General features: G+C 47.4%; 5 protein-coding genes across 6 annotated transcripts; 4 read left to right on the top strand and 1 right to left on the bottom strand.

Annotated features, from left to right (window-relative positions):
- Positions 1 to 296: 296 nt before the first annotated feature.
- Positions 297 to 3,320, top strand: LOC127752413 (receptor-like protein kinase HERK 1). Its single transcript, XM_052277753.1, has one exon. It carries the CDS (start codon positions 575 to 577, stop codon positions 3,107 to 3,109), a length of 2,535 nt encoding a protein of 844 aa, XP_052133713.1. The 5' UTR covers positions 297 to 574; the 3' UTR covers positions 3,110 to 3,320.
- Positions 3,321 to 3,605: 285 nt separating this feature from the next.
- On the top strand, positions 3,606 to 5,764 carry LOC127752416 (uncharacterized). Its single transcript, XM_052277755.1, has 4 exons — positions 3,606 to 3,864; positions 3,949 to 4,022; positions 4,128 to 4,254; positions 4,336 to 5,764. Exons 1-4 carry the CDS (start codon positions 3,862 to 3,864, stop codon positions 4,633 to 4,635), a joined length of 504 nt encoding a protein of 167 aa, XP_052133715.1. The 5' UTR covers positions 3,606 to 3,861; the 3' UTR covers positions 4,636 to 5,764.
- A 2,181-nt stretch (positions 5,765 to 7,945) lies between these two features.
- LOC127752962 (uncharacterized) lies at positions 7,946 to 9,434 on the top strand. The gene is made up of 2 exons (XM_052278414.1): positions 7,946 to 8,995; positions 9,100 to 9,434. Exons 1-2 carry the CDS (start codon positions 8,213 to 8,215, stop codon positions 9,112 to 9,114), a joined length of 798 nt encoding a protein of 265 aa, XP_052134374.1. The 5' UTR covers positions 7,946 to 8,212; the 3' UTR covers positions 9,115 to 9,434.
- Positions 9,435 to 12,317: 2,883 nt separating this feature from the next.
- LOC127753389 (uncharacterized GPI-anchored protein At1g61900) lies at positions 12,318 to 16,377 on the top strand. Of its 2 annotated transcripts, none has more exons than XM_052278874.1 (8): positions 12,318 to 12,613; positions 13,343 to 13,484; positions 14,154 to 14,993; positions 15,134 to 15,379; positions 15,480 to 15,494; positions 15,572 to 15,712; positions 15,800 to 15,847; positions 15,994 to 16,377. In XM_052278874.1, exons 2-8 carry the CDS (start codon positions 13,424 to 13,426, stop codon positions 16,059 to 16,061), a joined length of 1,419 nt encoding a protein of 472 aa, XP_052134834.1. In that variant the 5' UTR covers positions 12,318 to 12,613; positions 13,343 to 13,423; the 3' UTR covers positions 16,062 to 16,377. The 2 variants fall into 2 exon arrangements, with proteins under 2 accessions (XP_052134834.1, XP_052134833.1); XM_052278873.1 differs by having other exon boundaries at positions 12,321 to 12,613; positions 15,991 to 16,377.
- A 2,374-nt stretch (positions 16,378 to 18,751) lies between these two features.
- LOC127753352 (uncharacterized) lies at positions 18,752 to 22,148 on the bottom strand. Its single transcript, XM_052278831.1, has 4 exons — positions 21,839 to 22,148; positions 21,430 to 21,691; positions 20,732 to 20,799; positions 18,752 to 19,205 (listed from the first exon to the last, which is right to left on the bottom strand). The coding sequence occupies exons 1-4, from the start codon at positions 21,971 to 21,973 to the stop codon at positions 18,930 to 18,932; spliced, it is 741 nt and encodes a 246-aa protein (XP_052134791.1). The 5' UTR covers positions 21,974 to 22,148; the 3' UTR covers positions 18,752 to 18,929.
- Positions 22,149 to 22,522: the final 374 nt, after the last annotated feature.

The following is a 22,522-nucleotide window of genomic DNA, read 5'->3' as shown; positions in this document are numbered from 1 at the left end:
TAGTCCCATCCTAAACAGCCCCTAACAGTCCCATCCAGTACTACCGCTAGCATCGATTTGATAGGCTCATGAGCTGAACAAATATGGGCCGGAAAAGACGGCCTTGACAGATTGTGCTGAACCCTGTACCATCTGCGTCTATGTATGTGGCACATGTTTTTTTGACAGATCCCTTTTTGACCGATAAGAACGCTTTAAGTCAAGCAGATTTGGATTATTTGCAGATATTCGTGCCCGCTCCAGATGACTGCCCGCTAGCTACCAACACAAGGACACAACACATCGCTCTCGCGCCCTTTGTCCGCATCCACCGGCGTTCCCACCACGACGTAGCCGCCGGGCCGGGGAATGATGAGCTGACCGCCTCGCGCGGCCGTGTGATCTGATCACTCATCTCCCAATCGCTGTCACCTCTCGAGGTGGGGAAAGTGGAATGGCCACCATGCCGACCTCTTATCGCTTCCATTCTCCATGGACGAGTAGGTAGCTCTCGCGAGCTTAATTTACAGCGCGATCGCCGTCCAGGTGGCCGCCATACCTCGCGACGGCACCACCGTTGATCGGAGTCGTGCAGATGGCCGCTATCGTTTTGCTGCTCTTCCTTGTCGTGGGTTTGATGCCGGTTTCCAATGGGCAGACGACGCCCTTCTCCCCGCTATTCTCCGTCTACCTCGCCTGCGGCGCCGGCGGGAACGTCGTCGTGACGTCCGACTCGCCGCAGCGGACTTTCGTCCCGGACGACGGCGAGCTGTCCGGGAAGTCCGCGAGGTTCAGCAACCCCGACGCGAGCCCGCCGTCCCCTCTCTACGCCGCGGCGCGCGCGGGGACGAGCGGCTTCTCGTACCGGCTCAGCTACGCTGCCGCCGCGGCGCCCGACGGCAACACGACGCTCGTCCTCCGCCTCCACTTCTTCCCCTTCGCGTCGCAGTCCGGCGACCTCCTCTCGGCGCGGTTCAGCGTCTCCGCCATGGGGAGGTACGTCCTCCTGCCTTCTTCCTTCTCGCCGCCGCGCGCCGGCGTGGTGAGGGAGTTCCTCCTCCCGTCCGATGGCTCCGGCGAATTCAACGTCACCTTCACGCCCGAAGCAGGGGGGCTCGCCTTCGTCAACGCCATCGAGCTGTTCCCCGCGCCGCAGGAGCTTCTGTGGAAGTTCCCCCTGACGGCGGTCAACACCGACGTCTCGCCGTCGCATCAGGCGCTGGAGACACTGTACCGGCTCAACGTCGGCGGCCCAACGGTGACGCCGACGGACGACACCATGTGGCGAACATGGCTCCCCGACGACTCCTACCTCTCCCCGGCGACGGTCTCGGCGGTGGCCAGCATCCAGGGCCTGATCAACTTCGACCCGACGCAAGGCTACACGCGGATGGTCGCGCCGGATGCCGTGTACAAGTCGCAGCGCACGACGAACTCGTCCACGTCGAACGTGACATGGACGTTCGCCGCCGACGGCAACAGCAGCTACGTCGTCCGCCTCCACTTCTGCGCCTTCGAGGAGCTCAGCTCCGTCATCGGAGAAGGCGTCGACTTCAATGTTTATCTGATGCAAGCCATGGGTACCCGGGAATTGAAGGCCAAGGACTACGCGACACTGAGCATGCCGATCCAGGCTTTTTATGTGGACTATGTCACCGTGGTGCCGACCGGCGGCGAGAACCTCACGGTGAGCATCGGCAGGGCGGCGAGCAGTGACAGCAAGAAGGCGATACTGAACGGGCTGGAGATCATGAAGCTCAGAGCCGTTGATATGACTCCGGCGAGCTCGTCCGGCAAGACGAGCAAGGTCGTCGTCGTAGCCGTGATCGCGGCGGTGCTCGGCGCGGCGGTTCTAGCAGGTGTGGCATTGTGCGTACTGCTTGTGCGGCGGAGACAGCGGCGGGCGACGCTGCCTGTGCCGGAGGAGGAGGAGAAGGAGAGCGTGGGGACGCCGTGGTCGCCGTTCACGCCGGACGGCGAGGGCTCGTTCGGCAGCGCCGTGGTCACGCCGCGGAGGATGAACATGAAGCTCCACATCCCGCTCGCCGAGATCATGGTGGCGACGGGGGACTTCGACGACGCAAACATCCTCGGCGTCGGCGGGTTCGGGAACGTGTACCGCGGCGTGCTCCGCGACGGCACCCGCGTCGCCGTGAAGCGCGCCAAGCGCGCGTCCAGGCAGGGGTTCCCGGAGTTCCAGACTGAGATCCTGGTGCTCTCCAGCATCCGCCACCGCCACCTCGTCTCGCTCATCGGCTACTGCAACGAGCGGTCGGAGATGATCCTCGTGTACGAGCTCATGGCGCACGGCACCCTGAGGAGCCACCTGTACGGCTCCGACGCCGCGGCGCCGCCGCCGCCGCCGCTGTCGTGGAAGCAGCGGCTGGAGATCTGCATCGGCGCGGCGAAGGGGCTCCACTACCTGCACACCGGCCACTCCGATAACATCATCCACCGCGACGTCAAGTCGACGAACATCCTCCTCGGCGACGGCTTCGTGGCGAAGGTGGCCGACTTCGGGCTGTCCCGCGTCGGGCCATCGACGGGGCAGACGCACGTGAGCACGGCGGTGAAGGGCAGCTTCGGCTACCTCGACCCGGAGTACTTCAAGACGCGGCAGCTCACCGACCGCTCCGACGTCTACTCCTTCGGCGTCGTCCTCTTCGAGGTGCTGTGCGCGCGGCCGGCGATCGACCAGAGCCTCCCGCCCGACGAGATCAACCTCGCGGAGTGGGCGATGCAGTGGAGCCGGAGGGGCCGGTTCGACAAGATCGTCGACCCGGCCGTCGCCGGCGACGCCAGCACGAACTCGCTCCGGAAGTTCGCGGAGACCGCCGGGAGGTGCCTCGCGGACTACGGCGAGCAGCGGCCGTCCATGGGCGACGTGGTGTGGAACCTCGAGTACTGCCTCCAGCTGCAGGAGAGCCAGCCGAGCACCGAGACGGCGCTGGACTTGGACGACAGCGGCGCGCACCTGCCACGGGACATCGTCGTGGCGAGGCGGGTGGCGCCGCTCGCGCCCGATGCTTCGGCGGACGCCGCCGGAGACGACATGAGCTGGTCGGAGACGGCGAGCTTCACGGCGACGGGCAACGTGTTCTCGCAGATTATGTCCCGCGATGGTAGATGAGCAGAGTAGTCGCCTTTATAATGAGGAATCTGGTGGCGCACGATTACAAAAGGAGGTCAAAAGCCACGACACAATGGCAGGAAATTTTTAAAATGTTCCAAGATTTTGGTTACCTTTTCAATACGAATTTAAATCGGATTTGATGCCAATTCGAGAGGATTTTATCTGTTCAGTGTGAGTTGGAGTTCGAATTTGAATAGAATTTCCTCTCCTTTGCCGAGAGCACCGCTGCCAGGAGCTTTGTAGTAGGCGCCTGCCCTTCGGGCCCAGATAACTTTTTTTATTTTAAGATATTGATTACCTTTCAATATGAATTGAAATCGAATTTGATGCTAATTCACGAATCACAAGGAATTTCTCTGTTCAGAGTGAGTTCGAGTTTGAAGATGAATAGAAGCACCGTTGCCTGGATCTTTGTAGGCCGTGGACCGTTCGGCCGAGATTAGTTTTGGCCCATAAAAACTTGAGGCCCATCCGAGGGACACTCATAACTGATCTCCGCGTCACCAATCTCAAAGCACAGACACCCTCTTCTCCAGTTCTCCGCGACTCCTCGCCGCCGCCGCCGCCTGATCTCCCCGGAATTTATCGTCGGAGAGACGAGATCCCGGCGCCCTCTCTCTGCTCCCACGCCGTCGGAGTAATTTCTCCGCGGGGGACCCGATCTCCAGCTTCAGATACCGCCTCCAACGTCTCGCTCTTCCTGCTTAGATAGATCTCGGGCTCCCCGTACCTCGTACCTCCTAGGGCTAATGGTAAGCGGGTCTGGAATTCTGTATTACAAGGGAGGTGATTGCAAAGCATGATTTGATTCTGGGTTTATGACCAACAAATTGCAGGATCAGAAGGGTTTCGACGGCGATAGGTCGGAGAGTAGGCTCTATGTGGGGAATTTGGATTTTAGGGTATCAGAGTGAGTTATTTCTTACTATCTCTTGTGTGTTTAGTAGCATGTATTTTTTTTCGAGGTTTGCCTTCGCATTGTGCAACTCTTAACATTATCATCTGGTTTTTGCAGGTCTGACATTATCAAGATGTTTTCTCCATTTGGGAAGATTATAGCTGAGGATTTCTTGTGGCACACACGCGGCCCGAAGCGAGGCGAGCCCCGTGGCTATGCCTTCGTTCAGTACACCACCAAAGAGGTAACAGCGGCATTCATTTCTTGTGGCGAGCTGTAATGGGTTCTTGTATTCTCACCTTTGCCACCTGAAGTGAGCATGCAGGAAGCACAGTTGGCGAAGGAAAAGATGAACGGCAGGTTGGTCTGTGGACGCCCTGTGGTGGTTCACCTGGCTAGTGAGAAGTGTTTCGTGGACTCCGGAAATTCCCACAGAGCAATGAAGGACAAGAAACTGGCAGGTGGTTCAGGAAGCAAATCGGTACAGACTGACCGTGCCGCGAAGATAGCTGCCATAAAGCACAAGTTGAAATCCTTAGAGGATGAGGGATGCAGTACAAAAAGACCAAGATTTAAGTCAGATGACTTGCCGGGCAGCGGCAAGCAATCTGATAAGAAGTGCTGAGATGAGATTGTTCAGGATCTTCAGATACTCTTCTTGTTCTGGTGATTTTGCTGAAGGTGCTCCTGACTGTAAAATTTTAGTTCTGTTATGTTAGACAAGTCACAGGTGTAACACTTTATAGTTTATCACATTTGTACACCAGGCTGTATCATCTACCTGCGATTAACACGAACGATTTGTTGGTGGAACCATTGTGGCATTCTAGCTTTTTAGCATTAAGTTCCAGCCTACTATTTATTTGTTCAACTGAATTGCATCATGTAGTACTCATAATTAGTTTATTCAGTTTTGTTTAAACTGTTGAAATTGCTTAAGCTCCTGATCGTATAATTCAGAAGATCATTTATATTGTCCCTTCTCCTGGAATTAAACAACAGGATGCCAACATTCTATAAAGGAAACACCTATGCAGCAACATACTTCTGTTTGTTTTTTTCCTTTTCCGATGATGGTCTACTGGTAAGAAGTGGGGACGATTTCACTGCTTATAAATCAGAATATTCTTGGTAAGATTATTTTTCCCACAAGTTAGTTTGGTGATGCAGATTCTATGTTAAGTTTTGGATGACATGGGCATGCATCAGCATCACAGATTCACAGATGCTTATATTTTTATACCACTAGTTGATGGTAGAACAACATGGAGAGCAAAGATTGAATCGCCATTTCCATTTACTTTCAAGATTTCCTGCTACTGCAGCATTCCTCAATTATCTTAGATGCTGTGAATCACTACATAAGACCTGTTCCTGTTCACTGATACACATGTCAATATTGTTAAGCCTCAGTGATTCACTCTTTTTATCCCATCTCTGTGGTTTTCCACTAGAGAATAATAATATGTTAAGTTGGTTAGTACGATTCCAGTTTATGTGTGGAGTAGCATTGTGTGAAATAACATATATATTCAGCTTCTATGCCAATATGATTTTCCTATACTAGAATCTCAGACATCCATTTTTTGGAAGCCTTTAGATGCTGTTCTTTCTGTATGGACATAATCATGCCAGTTCTGACATCTGTGTATTTTTGGACATGATTTTCCAGGGTCATGTTCTGAATGATGAATCGAAGTGCTTTGGTTAAAGGGTCTGCAAACTTGTACACCTGAAAAGCCAGGAGTGGTGACCTGGTGGGGGCAAAATGTTCTTTACTGTTCGACAAAGTATAATCAGAATCTATCATATTACAAAGGTATGGTCGACACTAATTGGTATATAGTTGATATGTCCGATTTGTTGTTGAATTTTGGAACAATGATCTCTATACCAATGACAAATCAACAGAAGTAGTCATTCATGTCTCAGACGTTGCAAAGCTGTCATTTCTGCTTCTCCTAACATGAAATCATTATACAACTACTGTATGTTGTGACTCCACGTTTTGTGCTTTATAATATCATGCACATCCTTATTATGCTAGAGCACAAAATGGCATCACCATTGAAACTATTTACCCTGCTGCTCTTTGTTATCTCTCTAGAAAACAGCTAGGCCTGCGTGGGTACAGAAATGAAAGGTCAAGCATTCAGAGTATCACCCCTTTGCCCTATTTGTGATCAGTAGTATGTTTGATGTAACTTATATTCTATTCCGTGCTAGAAGGTTTGAAGTTGTAGGCAATCTTTCATTTCTAGTTTTCTACTGGTCCTTGCTCAGATTTGTCAACAAACTGGGTTCCTTCATGCTTGTAGCAAGCATTAAGGATCCCAGGGTTGCCTAACAGACTAGCTAACTGGGATGCTTATAGTAAACAACAAAAGTCTCATTCATTGTCTTGGAGAGTATAATCTGGGAGTTTAATGGCGGATTGGCAGAGTAAGAAACTTTTCAAAAATGGCTTTTATTCATAAAAGTTTCGCAAAGAACGCAATTTATCTGATTGAACACAAGTTCACACCTTTCCAAACATGAGAGCAAAGACAATTCTTTTTTTTTTTTAAACATAGTCTTGGAATAAATCAATAATCTTTTTGAGATGAGAAATCTGTATTTTCTTAATCACAAAAACAATCAACTTGTTTTTATTTATTTTATTTATGTTATGGTATGCATCACTTTCTTTCTTCGTTAAACCATTGGTGTGCATTGTACACTAGTTGGTGACTTGGTGCTTCATTTATGGGAAAGCAATTGATTTCATTTAGGGACTATAGTAGACTGCTATTCTGTTAGTAAGCTTAAGTCAGAACCACGCTATTGTTTGCTTGTAATGTACTTGTCTTGTGATGATTGTTTCAACGGAATGAATTCCCTAGATTTAGACCACAGCATGTCACCACTTCAGGAGTTAAAACAAGTGCTTAATATATACTTTCACAACGTGCAACCCTATTAACAAATGGTCTAGATCAGAGTATTGCTATTGATCACTGCCTCTCGACGTCTGTTACTGTTGTTCCTTTGGATGCTTACACAGACCATTGCCCTCTGTTTAAGGGTCTGGATTTCTTGATATTTGTTTTGCTGGGACCAGGTACATGGAACCCCATTTAATTTTCCTTCAGAATCTGGGCTTTGTTTCCCCAGTCAGCTTACACAACTCCTGCTCCACGGTTTGAATATTGCAGGTCTGATAGGCGAACAGATGCTTTGCGGCAGCTTGTTGAGATTTCCCATGTGAGGGCCACATATCTTGGGTTGATTTCAGCATATTTGCTTAGGACCATAGGTTTTATATCCCCCAAATTGATAGTGCTTTAACATGCTAGCTTCTTTTTCTCTGAACATTTAGCATTGTTCCGTTCTGAAACTCGCATATGAGACATGGCATGAGATGCTCCCTGCAGAAATGCTGTCCCTGTTTTTTGTCCAGATTATCTCAACCACCCGACTAATCCCGTATTATTGCTGGCAACATTAATTGGCTTGTCTTTGACAAGTTTGGGACTTTGATCTCTGCTTGCATATTGTTTATCAGTAGAATTTCTTTTTCCGTCGTTTGTCTGGTCCACCATGAAACAACCAACAATTGTTGAAGCAAACAACCAAGCTCCTATACTTGTCTCAAGTATATCAGTATTCATTCAGTAGTCTCTCCTAAAGTCACTAAATTCCACATCCAACTATTGTACTGACCCAATTTCTTGCGTACCACCATGAGCAATCACCTTGTCCTTGTGGGTATTTTTCGTTGAAAAACCTTATGAATAGTGGGCACATTTAACATGTATATATCAAAATGTATTTTACGTCGAAAATCCGTATGAACCGGAGGCACATTTCACATGTAGATATCATCATCAAATATGTAAAGCGAAAAGAGCAGAATCTGTTTGTTTTGGGACCGTGAAAAGCACGCAAATTTGGAAGAGAGAACCCTTGAGCAACTGGCATGGAACCAAAACACAAGAGGGGGAAAAAATGAGTGGGCGACAACGTTGACACGGCACCAAACGCCTCTCGCTCCGCGACGTTAACTCGTTTGTCGCGCGCCCCAGCTCGCCGGCTCGCCTCCCCTATATCATCTTTGCCTCGCGCCACGCTCACTTCACTTGCAGCGTTCGCCAACAACGTGCACTGACCAAGCCACCATCGCCACCACCACCAAGGCACTCGCCGCGCTCGCCACGCTCGCCATGGAGGCCTCGCCGTCACGCAGCGACAGCTTCTCACACGGTTGGCTCAGGCGGAAGGCGCGGCCGGCGGCGTCCTTCGAGCGCCTCGTCGGCGGCGAGGGCGATGCCGTGGATGTCGACGGCGATCTCGGGCATTCGTTCAACGGCTCTGTCGTGTCGTTCATCGACATGGACCCCGCGGAGCTCTTCTCGATGCGGTGGACGTCGTTGACAGCGGCGGCGGAGGAGGAGGAGGACCACGACGACGACGACTTCGACTTCGGCATGCCGTACGTCGCCGGCGCGCAGTGCTCCTCCCCGCTGCTGGTCGGCGCCGGGCGCGCCCTCTCCGACGGCCACCACCACCACCTCCTCCTCCCGTGCGAGCCGGGCGTCGTTGTGGCCCGTGACCGCACGGCGTCGTACGCCGACGCGCCGTCGCCGAGCCCGTCGTCGCCGCTGTTCCACTCGGCGCTGAGCACGCCGGCGTCCGTGATCACCACCGCCAGCTCGCGCCGCGCCGGCGCCGGCAGCGGCAAGGCGAGGGCGCCGCTGCTGGCGACGAGGAGAATCCTTCTCAGGTACCTGCGGTTCCTCGTGCCGCTGTGCCGGAAGGTGAGGTCGCTCCCGCTGCGCGTGCTCTCGCCGCGGTCGGCCAAGGGTAGCCTCGCCGCCGCGTCGTCGTCGGCGTCCCCGGCGCGGCGGTCCACGTCGAGCAGCTACGCCAGCGCGGCGGAGTACTGGTGCCACGGCAATGCCGACACCGCCGTGCGCGACGCCATCCTCTACTGCAAGAAATCCATCGTAAGTTCACGACTTCACGTATGCAATTTCAATCCAGTCAAGCATACGACATTCATGTTTCACCAGCAAGTTTGGACTGATCGTTTCGTTCTTGCACATTTCAGGGACAGGATATGTAACTGCTAATCACGATCTCTCGCAAGAACAGTTCATGTGAATGTTGGATGATTAATCAGAGAGAAAGATGAATACTTTGTCACCTCGATTCCTGATCTTTTGGGGGATTTTGACATGTGGTGTGTATGCATACAGTAATATTACGGTGTATAAGTTGATGAATTGTGCTCCAAGGGGTTTAACCTTGTGAAGCTGTTTAATTAGCTAATCAATATGTTGTTTTAGCATAAATTAATTAACTACTGTGTTAGAAGAAGATGGTGTGTTCTTCTGTCCTCTTCTATCATTATGGTTAAAATGATTATTATATGCATGCATGTATCAGGGAAGACAGGCTCCAATCATTAGGTTAACAAACGCCAACTTGTGGTATTTCCATTACTAATTGATGTGCATCACCTGATTAATTAACTCATATGTGTGTTTTGTGTTTTTCCTGGTGCACTATTGAAGTCATTCCAACCAAAGATGCTGACGGCTCACGATAAACAGAGCCGGCATTTCCTTTTTCATCTGCAGTTCTTCACCACATCGTTGCAATAATATAAGCTAGGCACAACCCATCGTTGTTCTCTGTCTGCTGTGTTCAGACTTCAGAGGGGCCTCTGAAGTGGATGCAGTTCTCACACCTCGGCACTGTTCAAATGTTTAGCCTAAATTATCAGCTCTCGGATGATTATTTGAGAAACTTGAACAATGCATCCAGGATTGTTTCAGAGGTCAAACCGAATGCAAAAAAAAAAAAGAAGTTAAATACGATATTACGTTTGTTGCTCCAACTAGCAAGGCACTGCATTCTGCCGATATCTATCTCACCTAAAGAGTGCAGAGACTGCAGAAACTAGAACCCAGAGCTGCACATTAGTATTCTCACCAACATATTTATCAGAGCAATTAGAATCAAGCATTTTTTTAAAAAAAAAAAATCAATCCATGTGTGCATGCAGCTTTGCTAGTACAAAAACGATAGCTACATGAGCATACAATAGGACTGCATCCTGACGATGCCACCAACACTGCAGGAAAATTCAGACCAGTGTACAGTGTGTTGCTAACACCATAAACACGTCGTTCGCATATGTGAAGCAGATGCTGCAGGTTATTGGGTTTTACAAACGCAGCCATGGAATCAATCATTGGGTTTACTTTAACCTCTGAAATCATGCAAAAAAAATGTTTTCGTGATCATCTGCAGTGAAAAAAATTGTGCTGCTAGCTCCGGCAATTTGGCCTGAGAGGAAATCGCAACCGACCGTTCGCTGTAGCGTGTACCCCGTGTGGGCGCCACCGGGAGATCGACGGCGACCACCGTGCCGCCGGCCATTGCCGGAGCTAACCAATAATTCGACGGCGACATTCTCGACGGGAACCGGGTTGTCGTATCGCCCGTGTCTCCGACCGGCGACAGTTCTCCGAGGACACGAACATTCTCTTGCTTATCCATCGATGCCACTGTGCACACACACAAAAAGTTGGGGTGATAAACTGATAATCAATTGAGCGGTTTCACTTGCAAAGCGTGGATAATAACATCAGCAGCAACCAATATAGGATTGAGAGGTTGTCCACGCGTCGTGTCGAACTTTCAACAGCATCGTAATCATTTGCTCTGAGCCTCTGAACTATATAGTAGCCGGCATTATCGATCTCTTTTTTTTGCTGTGTGCTGGTTGGAACGTACGTTCAGGGAGTTGGATGCAATGGTGTGTGTCGTCGCAAGAGGCCAAGACCGGCCGGGAGCCCGGGACCCTTGGTGTATGGGTGTTGGGGTTGCGTCTGCTCGGGCGCACGGGACCATGCGGCCCACATGTGGCGCCCCCTCGCGCGGGCGCGCGTACGTACGTGACACCACGGGCCGAGCGCGACGCACGGGCACGGCGCGAGCTCTCTCGCGAGAGCTCTGGAGTCTGGATGGGCGCGCGCGCGGTGGAGCGACGCGATCGCGGAGCTTGCACGTACTCCAGGCGGTGGCGTACGTGATCGGCGGAGATGTGGTGGGTTGGGTGTTTGTGTTGCCCCGTGCGCGTGGGGTGGAGTACGTATGTAATGTACGTACTCGGGTAGTCGTGCGTGGGGTGAAGAGGCGAGGCGGGGAATGTTGGTCGGGGAACGGTGGCGCCCATCGCTCGCTGCTGTGCTGTGTGTGTCGTTGTTTGTTGTTGTGTGCCGGGGTGCGCTGCCGGCCGGAACGGATGGAGGTGCAGGCGATGGTGGGCCGTTTTGGTTTGATACTAAGATATTGCCATACCAATGTTTTGGTAGTTTAAATAGTAAATGTGATGATTTGGTTTAAAGCCAAATATTTGGTAATGCCTATACTCAATTTGTCATAATTGTAGAATGTTCTTTACCGTAATTTAAAATTTGGCTCTTAATTGGTATCAATCTAAAGACACTCACTTATAATTCTACTCTACCAAAATATTGGTAGTGGCAAAACTTACCGCGTACTAAACCAAACAAGCCCGGTGTCTTCTTGAACGGTCCGCGTCACCGGCGGCGCTGCGTGGCCAACATACCGACACACGTGTTACGTGTAGTCGCTGTAATAGGCCGTGTCATGTGTACCGAGGTCCACGGCCAACGCAAGGCACCGATCCTTTTTTTAGTATAGTTATACAAATAGTTTTCTTAATAAAAAAATTCAAATAAAATATAGTATAACTACAAAATGCATGGCAGTTAGTACAAAGGTCAGAGATTTGGAAGATTTTGGTGGAAAAAACTGTCAGGATGTTTTCTAGCAGGGAAAATATTAGTAGTGTGGTGGTGAAATTCACAAGGATAATCTTACGAATATTACGCATATGCAGGCAGGCTTTTAATAGATTTTTAGTGAGATCAGAGATGTGCCGCTGATTTTCGTCTCTTGGAGCGTATGTTAGAGGGCGCATATGCGGAGTGTGAGCGGGGTGTTACGTGTGTGGTGGCGTGTACCGTGTAAACGAAAAAAAATGTTTTCTAGAAATTTCGTTTTTACCTTTCTAAAAAGAAAATCAAATAGCTCAAGGGGTTTAGGCCTTTCGAGTGTTTCAGCCCAATTAATCGGATGCTTGGGAATGGGCCTCTGGGTGCTAAACCAGAAGGAAGTCCATTCTGAGTCCTGATATGCGGCCCATACGCATGTCGGCCTCTCCGGGTTCTCTCCTCCACACCAGCACAGCAGCGAGTACAGCCAGGCGCACGCAGACACGGGAGACAGACAGTGGCGCACACAGTCGCTCGCTCGCTCGCTCGCCTGCCTCCCCACCTCACCAGCTCACCCCACGCCTCCCCTCCCCTCCCCAACCCTAATCCCCTCCCCGCCGGCGCGCTCCCCTCGCCGCTCGCCGCCCCCCACGGCAGCCGCAGGGCAAGGGAGGGGGGAGACACTGCCCCTGCAGGTGCACGCGCCGTGGCGGCGCGCGCGCTCTCTCGCTCGCGGGGAGGAGGCGGACGCGCGCGGCCCCCACCCGCCGGGATCGGCGCGCTCCAGATCCAGCGGTGACGGCGGGAGCCGAGGTGAGGCGGGCTGCTTGAGTGGTTACAGCGAGTTGTTTTTGGTGCTGGGTTCACCAGCAAAGCGAATCTAGTCGCATTCTTTCTTTTTTTTTTTTGGGGGGGGGGGGGGGGGGGGGCATTTTGCTGGAACAAGGGAGTGGAAGTAGGGGAAGTAGTACATTTCGTTGCTTGAAATGCTTACTATCGATTAAATGTTGGGAAACTGGAGGTGGTAGCATGGTGAAAAAGGCAGAGAGTTTAGCTGACGCTGTAGGTGGTTTCACAATGCTCTTGGTCTTGGATGTAACACATGCTGCTCACTTCGTGCAGCAGCCAGGATCCTGAGCTCCCACTTACTATCTTAGTGCTATGTGAGTGAGGAGAAACGTATACTTGCCTGGGATTCCAACATCTGACCAGTTGCTAAGGCTAACGGCCCATTTTTAGCTCAGTTAATGTGAACCATACCTGAATGCTTAACGAAAATAGTATATATTTCTGTGTTTCGATTTATAGAGTAGCTTGCAAACTCATTATCTCATTCACGTGGAAAATGTACGCCGTTAAGGAATCGTTGCTGGCGAGTTGATTGGGAGTACGAGTCTCTGGGATATGCATGATTATGTACTTGACTTTGTGCATGAAGTGTTACTCTTGCACTTTTCTTTCTAATGGTTCTATTTTTCTTGGTGCATTACCATTCATTTTACGTGTATACACAGGCTTTTTACGCCTATTTGTTTCATGCAGTGCTACCGTCCCCAATGATCCTACGAGTAGAGCTACTGGACTTTTACTGGGACTGAGGACCCTGTACAAACTGCCTCATGCATGTGCTTTCTTATTGGGGCTAAAAGAATGGAGAGTTCCAGCTCTGGTTCTTGTCCTCAGGGTGAGTATGTCAATCTGCATATTATTATAGCCAGTAAATTTTATCCAAGCTTAAGGGGAAGATACTGAGATATGAATATAGAAGTCTGCTTGGAACTTTTAGTTCTTAACGCTGAACCATTCATATGGGTGTGTGAACTAGGTTGCAAATGTGTCAGCACTCAGCAGTAGCATTAACATTGGGGATGACATGGTAGAGCATAGATGGGACAAGCATGTCACATTATTTTCTTCACAAAATTGGCATGTTAACATAGTTTTACAGATGAAGCGATATGGACACTATGTCTACAATATATACTGTCTTGCACCTATTTTGAAAATTTCAGCTTTTCTGATAATTCCCAGCACAACCATTCTCTTGTAATAATAAGCTACTTATATTATTTGCTGATTAAGAACCTGTTGTAGTGCATACTGAATATTCCTGATAACTTGATGAATATAATAATGATTACAGTTCCATGATATACTAGATTTGCTAGGTAGCAAACTCCTTTCCTTTCATGGAGAAATCAGTTTAAAATTTACTGTGGATTTTTTATGGGTATGCATATTATGTGCAGGCCATATGCTTACTAGGCAAAAGTCCATATTTAGTTGAATCACACTATACAATATCTGTAATTTCCCTTCAATGTGCTATTCTAAAATGATTGTTGCATTGCAGGTACAGTGTATCATTGGTTTGTCTTGTTTGCGGTTTGGCTTTGTGGCAGCCAGCATGTTCTTTCGCAGAAAACACCACTTGAACCAAAAGATAAATTCCTTCTATCTGATCCGCCAATTGGTCTCTTTGATCCAATAGAGATTTCACCATCTGTTCTTCCACACAATGCTAACCCAGTTGAGCCACTGTCACCGATGTATCCAAACTACACATCATATGATCCGGTCTTGACTGGAAAATGCCATGTAAATTTCTCAGCGCTTTCTTATATGATGGATAAAACAGCATCTGATTGTTCCATTCCTTTAGCACCACTAGTTGCTGATGTGATATGCTGCCCCCAAGTTAATAGCTTGATGAATATTTTCCAAGCTACATATGGTGCTGGAAACAATACACTAGTTCTGAACCAGGCTTCAGCAAATGCTTGTTTCTCTGATGTTATGAGCATTCTGGCAAGCAAAGGAGCAAACACTAACATCCCTGAGTTATGTACTCTAAGGCCATCAAATCTTACGGATGCTTCTTGCCCTGTGAAGGATATTAGCACATTTGAGAAAATAGTTAATGTAAGCAAGCTTCTAGACGCATGCAGCGATATTGACCCACTGAAAGAGTGTTGTAGACCTGTTTGCCAGCCTGCAATAGTGGAAGCAGCAGTTCATATATCCTCTGGAGGAGCAAACATGTTTGGAAGTTCTAGCATATCTGGAAGTGATGCTGGGATCAACATCGTTAGTGACTGCAAAGGGGTAGTTCACTCCTGGTTATCTATGAAGCTTTCATCAGAAGAATCAAACACTGCTTTTAGAGTATTATCTGGCTGCAAGGTGAACAAAGGTATGTGATGTCATACACTGTTTGGTTTGGTTTCATCTGTTAATGGGATAATCTGTAGATATGTTGTGTACTGTGGCCAAGTTTTCGGTACTTTGTGCTATGTGCACAATGTGATCTATCTGACTCATTGAATCATGCAGTTTGTCCGTTGGAGTTTGATGATCCTTCTTCCGTTGTTAAGGCATGTGGCAAGGCATCTTCTTCAACGCCCTCATGCTGTGGGGCATTGCACTCTTACATTGCAACTCGCCAGAAGCAAATATTTGTAACAAATTTGCAAGCAATTAACTGTGCAACCATGTTCGGATCAATGCTACAGAAAGCTGGTGTATCAAATGATATTTATGAGCTTTGTGATATTGATTTAAAAGATTTCAGCCTGCAAGGTATGGACAGAAGACATGATAACTTGTAATCAATTGTACTTCACATTGGAATGATCTAACTTTGTTTACTATTCTTGGCATTATTCTCCCACTGGAACAGCATTTGGTCAGCAAGGTTAGTTCATTCTATTAACTTTATTTGGTTTCCATCGGTCTGAAGTCCTGTGCTAATGCCAACCTTCCTTTTTGTAGGCTGTCTACTTCGCAGCTTACCTACAGACATTGTATTTGACAATGCTACGGGCATTAGTTTTACATGTGATTTGAGTGACAACATTGCAGCGCCATGGCCATCATCATCATCTGTTCAATCCTTGTCACTTTGTGCTCCAGGTAAGGTGACATTTCAGGTTTAGCACTAGAAAAAACAGTGAGCTTCGTACAACACAAATTGACATGATACCCCTCCTTTGGTTTCAGAAATGTCATTGCCTGCATTGCCTGTCGCGCCAACATCTGGAAGCTCAGGTACTTAATTTACCTTTTTGTTGGCAATACAATATATATCTCATTTTATTCTTTCATGTTTCTATTAGAATCATTACTCTCTTTTTACATCACTATAACTCTATCCTTATGCCAACAAACTGAAAAGACGCTTGTTATGGCAGTAGGTATCTCCAGAACTGGAATTGGAATTTTGGCGCCTCTTCTATTCTTTGCGACGGCCATCACCTTCTGAGAAATGCTTCACCTAGTGAACCAGGAGCTTCTTACCCCTGTTGTATTTTTTCCCCTCTGTGCAGGCCCACGTGTAAATTGAATTGCATTTCATTCTTGTAAATGAGCCTTTCCCTTCTCTGTTCTTTTTTTGTTCGGTGGATAGCATTGCTGTTATGTGTTAGAGAGGACTGTTGTACCATCAGATATCTGAACAATGGAGGTAAATTTCTAGATGTTGCTGGGCAACAAAGGCTATGGACTTGGAATGCAACTCTAAATGCCGACCCATTATTGAGCTCTTGCAACAAAATTCTATGAAACCGGCCTTGAACTCTTGGACTGAATTTTCTCAAGTAACATATACTACTACTATATGCACCGAAATGGAAAAGTTTTTGCACGAAACATACTGTTTAGCAGTTTGAAAAGCGTGCCACGACTATATCCACTCTTTGCAGTGGAAACAAACGGGGCCTATGTTTATATCCCTTCTGATTTTCAAATATATGACCGTCTAACAAATGCACGTGCCTTCCACTGGTTGCAAGAAACAGCATGATTGCTAGTTGCTAGCCTGCAGACATACGCAGTGGCAGTACTGTACAGCCTATCGCAGCTGGAAATATGAGAGAAATGGAACCAGCATAACCAAACAGATCGGAAAGTTACGGGAACTTGTCAACCTAGATATGTAGCGTCTTTTAACATTCCTGTGTCCAAATCCTGGACCAGATTGAGCCGAACACATGCTATCCCGAGTTCTCCTACTAGCAAAATATTCATAAGGCAGGTAAAAAAAATAAATATTCATAAGACGCATGATTCTGCTACAAAATGTTCTAGATTTATTAGTAGGACGATTGATATGACATAAAAGTAGCTCTACATTGCCATAATCAAAATATAACCAAACATAGCTCCTCTAGCTATCTTTATTCTCTGGGCATCAGATTAGCATAGGGGTGGCACAGCTACTCTCAAGCTACTACACCGCCGGCTACTCGCGTCGATGAGCCGGAGCCACCGCCGCTGTCGCTCTAGCTCCTCGGTTTGGGGATGAACGATGAGGAGAGGAGAACAAACAGGTACAACATTATATTGGTTAGGAACTTAGGATAGTAATCCAACATTTTATTAATTATTTTTCTTTTTTCATTTCTAACTCAAGCCCTGTTTAGATTCCAACTTTTTTTCTTCAAACTTATAATTTTTCCGTCACATCGAACTTTTCTACACACACAAAGTTCCAACTTTTTCGTCACATTGTTCCAATTTCTTCAAACTTCCGATTTTGGCATGGAACTAAACACAGCCTCAATATTATTGGACCAATTAAACTATCATCTATAGTAGGGCATGGACGGACCTAGAGTGTAACAAGCAGGGGCATTGCCCCCAACTCAATTTTGCAGCGAGTGGGGGCAAATGCCCCCCTTACACTTTTTCTTCAAACTTCCAATTTTGGCGTGGAACTAAACACAGCCTCAATATTATTACACCAATTAAACTATCATCTATAGTAGGGCAGGGACGGATCTAGAGTGTAACAAGCATGGCCTTGCCCCCACTCAATTCAATTTCAATTCAATTTTTGCAACGAGTGGGGCAAATGCCCCCCTACACTTTTTTACTTTCTTAGTCTACCTAAGCGGTAGATACTTAGCCCACACTCTTCTGCCTCCGCCTTTTTTTTTTTACTTTCTTAGTCTACCTAAGCAGCGGTAGATCCTTAGGTAGTCATCCTTAGCCCCCACTCTTCTGCCTCCGCCCCTTTTCCACTCTTCTGCCTCCGCCCATCCCCACTCTTCTGCCTCCAATCCCCATCCTTAGTCTACCTAAGCAGTAGATCCCCACTCTTCTGCCTTCGATCCCCACGACTAAGCGGTAGATCCCCACTCTTCTGCCTCCGATCCCACTCTTCTGCCTCCGCCCTATCTTTTCCACTCTTCTGCCTCTCTTCTGCCTCCGCCCCTTTTTTTACTTTTTTAGTCTACCTCTTCTGCCTCCGATCCCACTCTTCTGCCTCCGCCCTATCTTTTCTGCCTCCGATCCCACTCTTTTGCCTCCGCCCTATCTTTTCCACTCTTCTGCCTCTCTTCTGCCTCCGCCCCTTTTTTTACTTTCTTAGTCTACCTCTTCTGCCTCCGATCCCACTCCGCCTCCGCCTTTGTAGTAGGGCTAAGCGGTAGATCCCTACTCTTCTGCCTCCGCCCCTGTAGTAGGGGCAAACGGCGTGAACAGGGATAAACTGTAGTAGAGGCAAACGGCGTGAACAGGGACAAACTTGCAAAGGCAAACGAACAAGGATAAACTTGCAAACCCTAAGGCCCCTGTAGTAGAGGCAAACAGCGTGAACAGGGATAAACTTGCAAACCCTAAAAAATAAGGATAAATTCACAATTAAGGTTAAAAGTTGGGGCATGAACATAATTATCCCTTTAGAAAATCCCATAATTGATGTAATTCCTAGTTGTAGTTTCCGTACATATTTGTAGAGGTAATTTCACCAACAAAAGGAAGAAGTACCTCAACTCAGTATTTATACAAGCAACGAAACAATTCAACAACTCGTTGTCCTTTGCATCCTATCTCCCAAGAATTCAGCTTGCTGTAAATCACCAATATTAGCGGGTCTAAAAACTCATCAATGTAAAGAACCACAAAAACTATCAGGCTATCAACCAAAACCGCCACATGAGTGACAGAAAAGAACCACAAAACTGTCAAGCTTTGGATGACGTGTTTTAACATTTCATGTTTCCCGTTGCAAGACAACGCAGAGATACAAGAGATTCATGCGTGAATAAACATGCCATGTATTTTTAACAAATGCTGGCTACTGTTACACTACAGATTCAATTCAACAGGTGATAACTGGTGGCAGCGGCTACAACCGTGTTGACTGCTCCGATGGTTTTTGATTCTGCAAAGAGGATTCATCACCACCAGTACCAGTGTCATGCGATGAAGTTGATTCGCTTGAGGAAGGCTTTGCGCCATTCGAAATGATGTTCTTGAACCAAGTCCCCTGGAAAGTTGGGCCATTTCTGCTTTGGTTACTTGGGGACTCTGGTTGTGGGTTTTGATTTTTCGATGCCAGGCCTGCCATAAATCTGTATGCTACTCTACTGGCATTGACTATTTCTGTTTTAGCCTGTCTGAACTGCAAAACAGAATTTCACAATAAAAAAACATGTTAGGAGAAATAATGAATGTGATATCACTACATATAAGCAACACGGTTATCAAGCTCAGAATCGCTCATTTATCCTACTTCATATTGTAGGAATGGTCTATAATCACATTAGCAAAAACAAAAAAAATGCATGCAACTGTTGTTGTCCAAACGTAAATGGCATTGAGTGTACAACTGTCTATATCTTGATGAAAATAGCATAAGATCTAAGGGTTTTTATAGGGTTCTTGAGACATATGCCTCATAATATTAGTCACAAGGTATATCCCTCATTTCAGTCATACTATCCTACCAATTAATACTACAGATACCTATACCCCCCAAGGATTGTAGAAAGCCTCAAGATCTAAAACATGAATATGGAAAGTAACCAACATGAGGAAAGTCGTGAAGAAAAAGAATATAGATGCAACAGTAGTGACAAGTAGACCATTTTGAGGTATTTATCTAGTAATGGACATCTTGTAACTATAAAAGGAAAAAAGAGCATTTATAGAAGATAACTGGAGTATCTTAGATGGGCATGACAATATGACATGACCATAACATCTAAAGGGATACTGTCAACAACTTCAAGAAAGGTGGCTGAAAAGTTTGTTGCCATTTATAGTCATGCAGATTCTCTTAAGTAGGTGTTTCACTTTCAATGCATTATCTCATTGATCGATGTGAGAAAGGGAAATGGTCAGTCAACTGATGAGCTAGTGACTATGATGGCTACACATACATTGTTTGAATGCATGGATTAAGTCCATAACATGGCAATTTTCAAGGATTCATGGCGTAGTGGTATCATATATTAACACCTAATGTATTCACAGAGAAGATGCTAACACAGAAGTATATCATGTGAATGAGTCAAAACAACAGAGCTAACGAAGTAGATCATGCTGTGCTCACCAAGCCAAGCTGCCATGTAAATGAAAATCTATGAACAATCAGATCAGCACTGGATTTGCTGGTGAAGGTCCTGAAGGATAGACTAAGCAAAGTTTCTGAGTGACATACATGGTCAAATCTAATTTTGTGGTAAAGCCAGGAATCTAGAGATGGGGTGCAGACTTTAAATTAAGTAGTTGAATAGAAAAGTCAAGTGCATCACATAATAAAATAACTCAACTACATACTGTATGTACTATAGTCACAATTACAAAATCAACAAAGAAAAAACTTCCCTATGAACATGAAGTTTATTAAAAAATTATAAAAGGATTTATTGGGATGCGCATGACACACTGATAGCCGCTATGGACATGAACTAGGTCGAATCTATAGGCTTTGTTGAAGCTTAATGCCATTATAAATGTTGTTCTAAAATGAGCATTACAATGAATTCACCACTCAATGAAAACTAAGCATTGTAATGAAATATTTGGTTCAACACACACAAAAACTTAAACATACCAACAGGCAAGAGTGCGTGTTACACAACCATGAACGTACAAGATAAAAACTTGCTGATGCATAAGTAAGAAAAGTTAAAATAAGCATACCTTAACTGCTGTGTTCTCAGCAACTACCACAGCGGTATCACCAGCATTGGCAAAACGATTAACCCAGCCTGCACAGTTTTTAACACAAGATCAGTTAAACAAAAAAAATATCTATTATCTGTCATTTTAAATCTGAGCAGGAATACAACCATACTTAGCATGGATAAGACAAACAATTAATTAAGTAAGTTGTGACTTGTGAGCAAATCTCATCTATTTCACATAAAGGCACATCGGGCCTAGCTTATTACTGTTCTTTATCAGTTCATCTAGTTCTGAAATCAAGTCCCTAATGTTATAACATACAGCCAAGAGAATTAGCACCTCCAAGAAATGCTATCCCTCCTGCTAAGCTGCAGCTCTACTCACTAGCCCTCTAACAAAATAAAACACCCTGAATTTGAGTTCAGCACAACTGCTACTCTCTAGTAAAACTTCTTGGCTACTGTCTAATCGAGTACCACCAAGTTGTACACCCATCCCTCCCCGACAATCTCCTCCATTTTCCCAACAGCATATTTTGCATGAACTAAATAAATTAGGATGCGCTGTTACTATACCTACCGATGTTAATGTTAGACAACGCCGCGCAGTTTCTCTGCATTACAGAGTTGAGAATTGGTATCCCTTGGGCACACATACACATTGCACGGGCAATTGCTACTCTCTAATCGGAAGAGCAGGAGCAATCCCCTTACCTGGGAGCTTGGGGACGGCGAGCCTCTCGCAGAGCACGTCGCAGAAGTGGTTGCAGTTCCTGGAGAGGAGGTCGTAGGAGTGTCCCGGCCACTCGCGGCTGAGCTCCCGCAGGATCCGGTTCACGGTGGCGATGGAGCACTCGGTCTCCCCGAGGACGATGCACTCGCGGTAGGTGTACATGGGGTTCTTCCCGATGGGGCAGCTGAAGACGCCGCTGCCGTTCTCGCAGAACCCGAACGACCACTCCTCCTCGCCATAGACCTGCGCACCTCCGGGATCCGAACAAAAAAGGGCGAGAGAGAACCAACCAAAATCAGCGAGATCTGGAGGGGGAAGGAAGGCGAAGGCGAAGCAAAAGCAAATGCGCCCCCCACTAGGGGGGATCTGGGAGGCCGCGCGGAGGCGAACCTGGACGGCGCTGTGGAAGATGCCGCCGAGGCCGATCCGGTCCTTGAAGATGCGGTTGATCTGGAGGATGGTGTTGTTCGTCTTCTCCGAGTCGCTGTTCGTCACGTCGTACACGTGGAGCACCACCTCCTTCATCTCATCAACGGCGCAGCGCGCCTCCTCCCCGCTGCCGGCTGCTCCCTCCCTCTCCTCCTTCTCCGGCGGCGGCGGCGAGGGGTGATTGGGTCGCCGGTGGCGGTCGGCGAGCGAGCGGGTGGTGGTTGGTTGGTTGCTTGCAGGTGGTGGTGGTGGTAACGAGTCTCGTGGGCTTGGGTCGGATGCACTTATCGGCGAAGGGATTGGGGGGAACTTTTGGAGGTAGGGTCACTGACAAGTGGGGCCCTGGTCGACAGCTTCGCCGTTTCAATTGGGTCTCTCTCCTCTCTTCCCGTAATCTCTCGAGCAACCGGCCACGGAGAACACGGTGCACGGTTTCTCTCTGCATTTCTCGGACTACGGAAGTTGAAGGTCTCTCTCGTAAAAATCTTACAAACAAGGCCTTATACTTTCTCCATCCAAAAAAAATATTATGCAGTTCTGGATTGGACAAAATAAAAATAGACCAATTCTCAGCTATAAATTTAAAATTGGTTCTTTTGGGACAATGAAAGTATAAGATTTGCATGTTATTTTGAAGGTACATAG

The sequence above is a fragment of the Oryza glaberrima genome, chromosome 10, assembly GCF_000147395.1.
Source record: "Oryza glaberrima chromosome 10, OglaRS2, whole genome shotgun sequence".
In the NCBI taxonomy this organism is placed as follows: domain Eukaryota; kingdom Viridiplantae; phylum Streptophyta; class Magnoliopsida; order Poales; family Poaceae; genus Oryza; species Oryza glaberrima.
Note: the sequence above shows the minus strand (reverse complement) of the source record. Positions and strands in the feature narration are given on the sequence as shown.

Excerpts from the sequence above, each read along its gene's own strand:
- LOC127752962 (XM_052278414.1), top strand. The coding sequence starts at position 8,213 with ATGGAGGCCTCGCCGTCACGCAGCGACAGCTTCTCACACGGTTGGCTC.
- LOC127753389 (XM_052278873.1), top strand. The coding sequence starts at position 13,424 with ATGTGCTTTCTTATTGGGGCTAAAAGAATGGAGAGTTCCAGCTCTGGT. Across the intron at positions 14,994-15,133 it reads TGGCTGCAAGGTGAACAAAG|TTTGTCCGTTGGAGTTTGAT; the intron begins GTATGTGATGTC and ends TGAATCATGCAG. Across the intron at positions 15,848-15,990 it reads GCCAACATCTGGAAGCTCAG|TAGGTATCTCCAGAACTGGA; the intron begins GTACTTAATTTA and ends TTGTTATGGCAG.
- LOC127752413 (XM_052277753.1), top strand. The coding sequence starts at position 575 with ATGGCCGCTATCGTTTTGCTGCTCTTCCTTGTCGTGGGTTTGATGCCG.
- LOC127753352 (XM_052278831.1), bottom strand. The coding sequence starts at position 21,973 with ATGAAGGAGGTGGTGCTCCACGTGTACGACGTGACGAACAGCGACTCG. Across the intron at positions 20,800-21,429 it reads CGCCGTCCCCAAGCTCCCAG|GCTGGGTTAATCGTTTTGCC; the intron begins GTAAGGGGATTG and ends AAAACTGTGCAG. Across the intron at positions 19,206-20,731 it reads CTGAGAACACAGCAGTTAAG|TTCAGACAGGCTAAAACAGA; the intron begins GTATGCTTATTT and ends TCTGTTTTGCAG.
- LOC127752416 (XM_052277755.1), top strand. Across the intron at positions 4,023-4,127 it reads TTGGATTTTAGGGTATCAGA|GTCTGACATTATCAAGATGT; the intron begins GTGAGTTATTTC and ends TGGTTTTTGCAG. Across the intron at positions 4,255-4,335 it reads TTCAGTACACCACCAAAGAG|GAAGCACAGTTGGCGAAGGA; the intron begins GTAACAGCGGCA and ends GTGAGCATGCAG.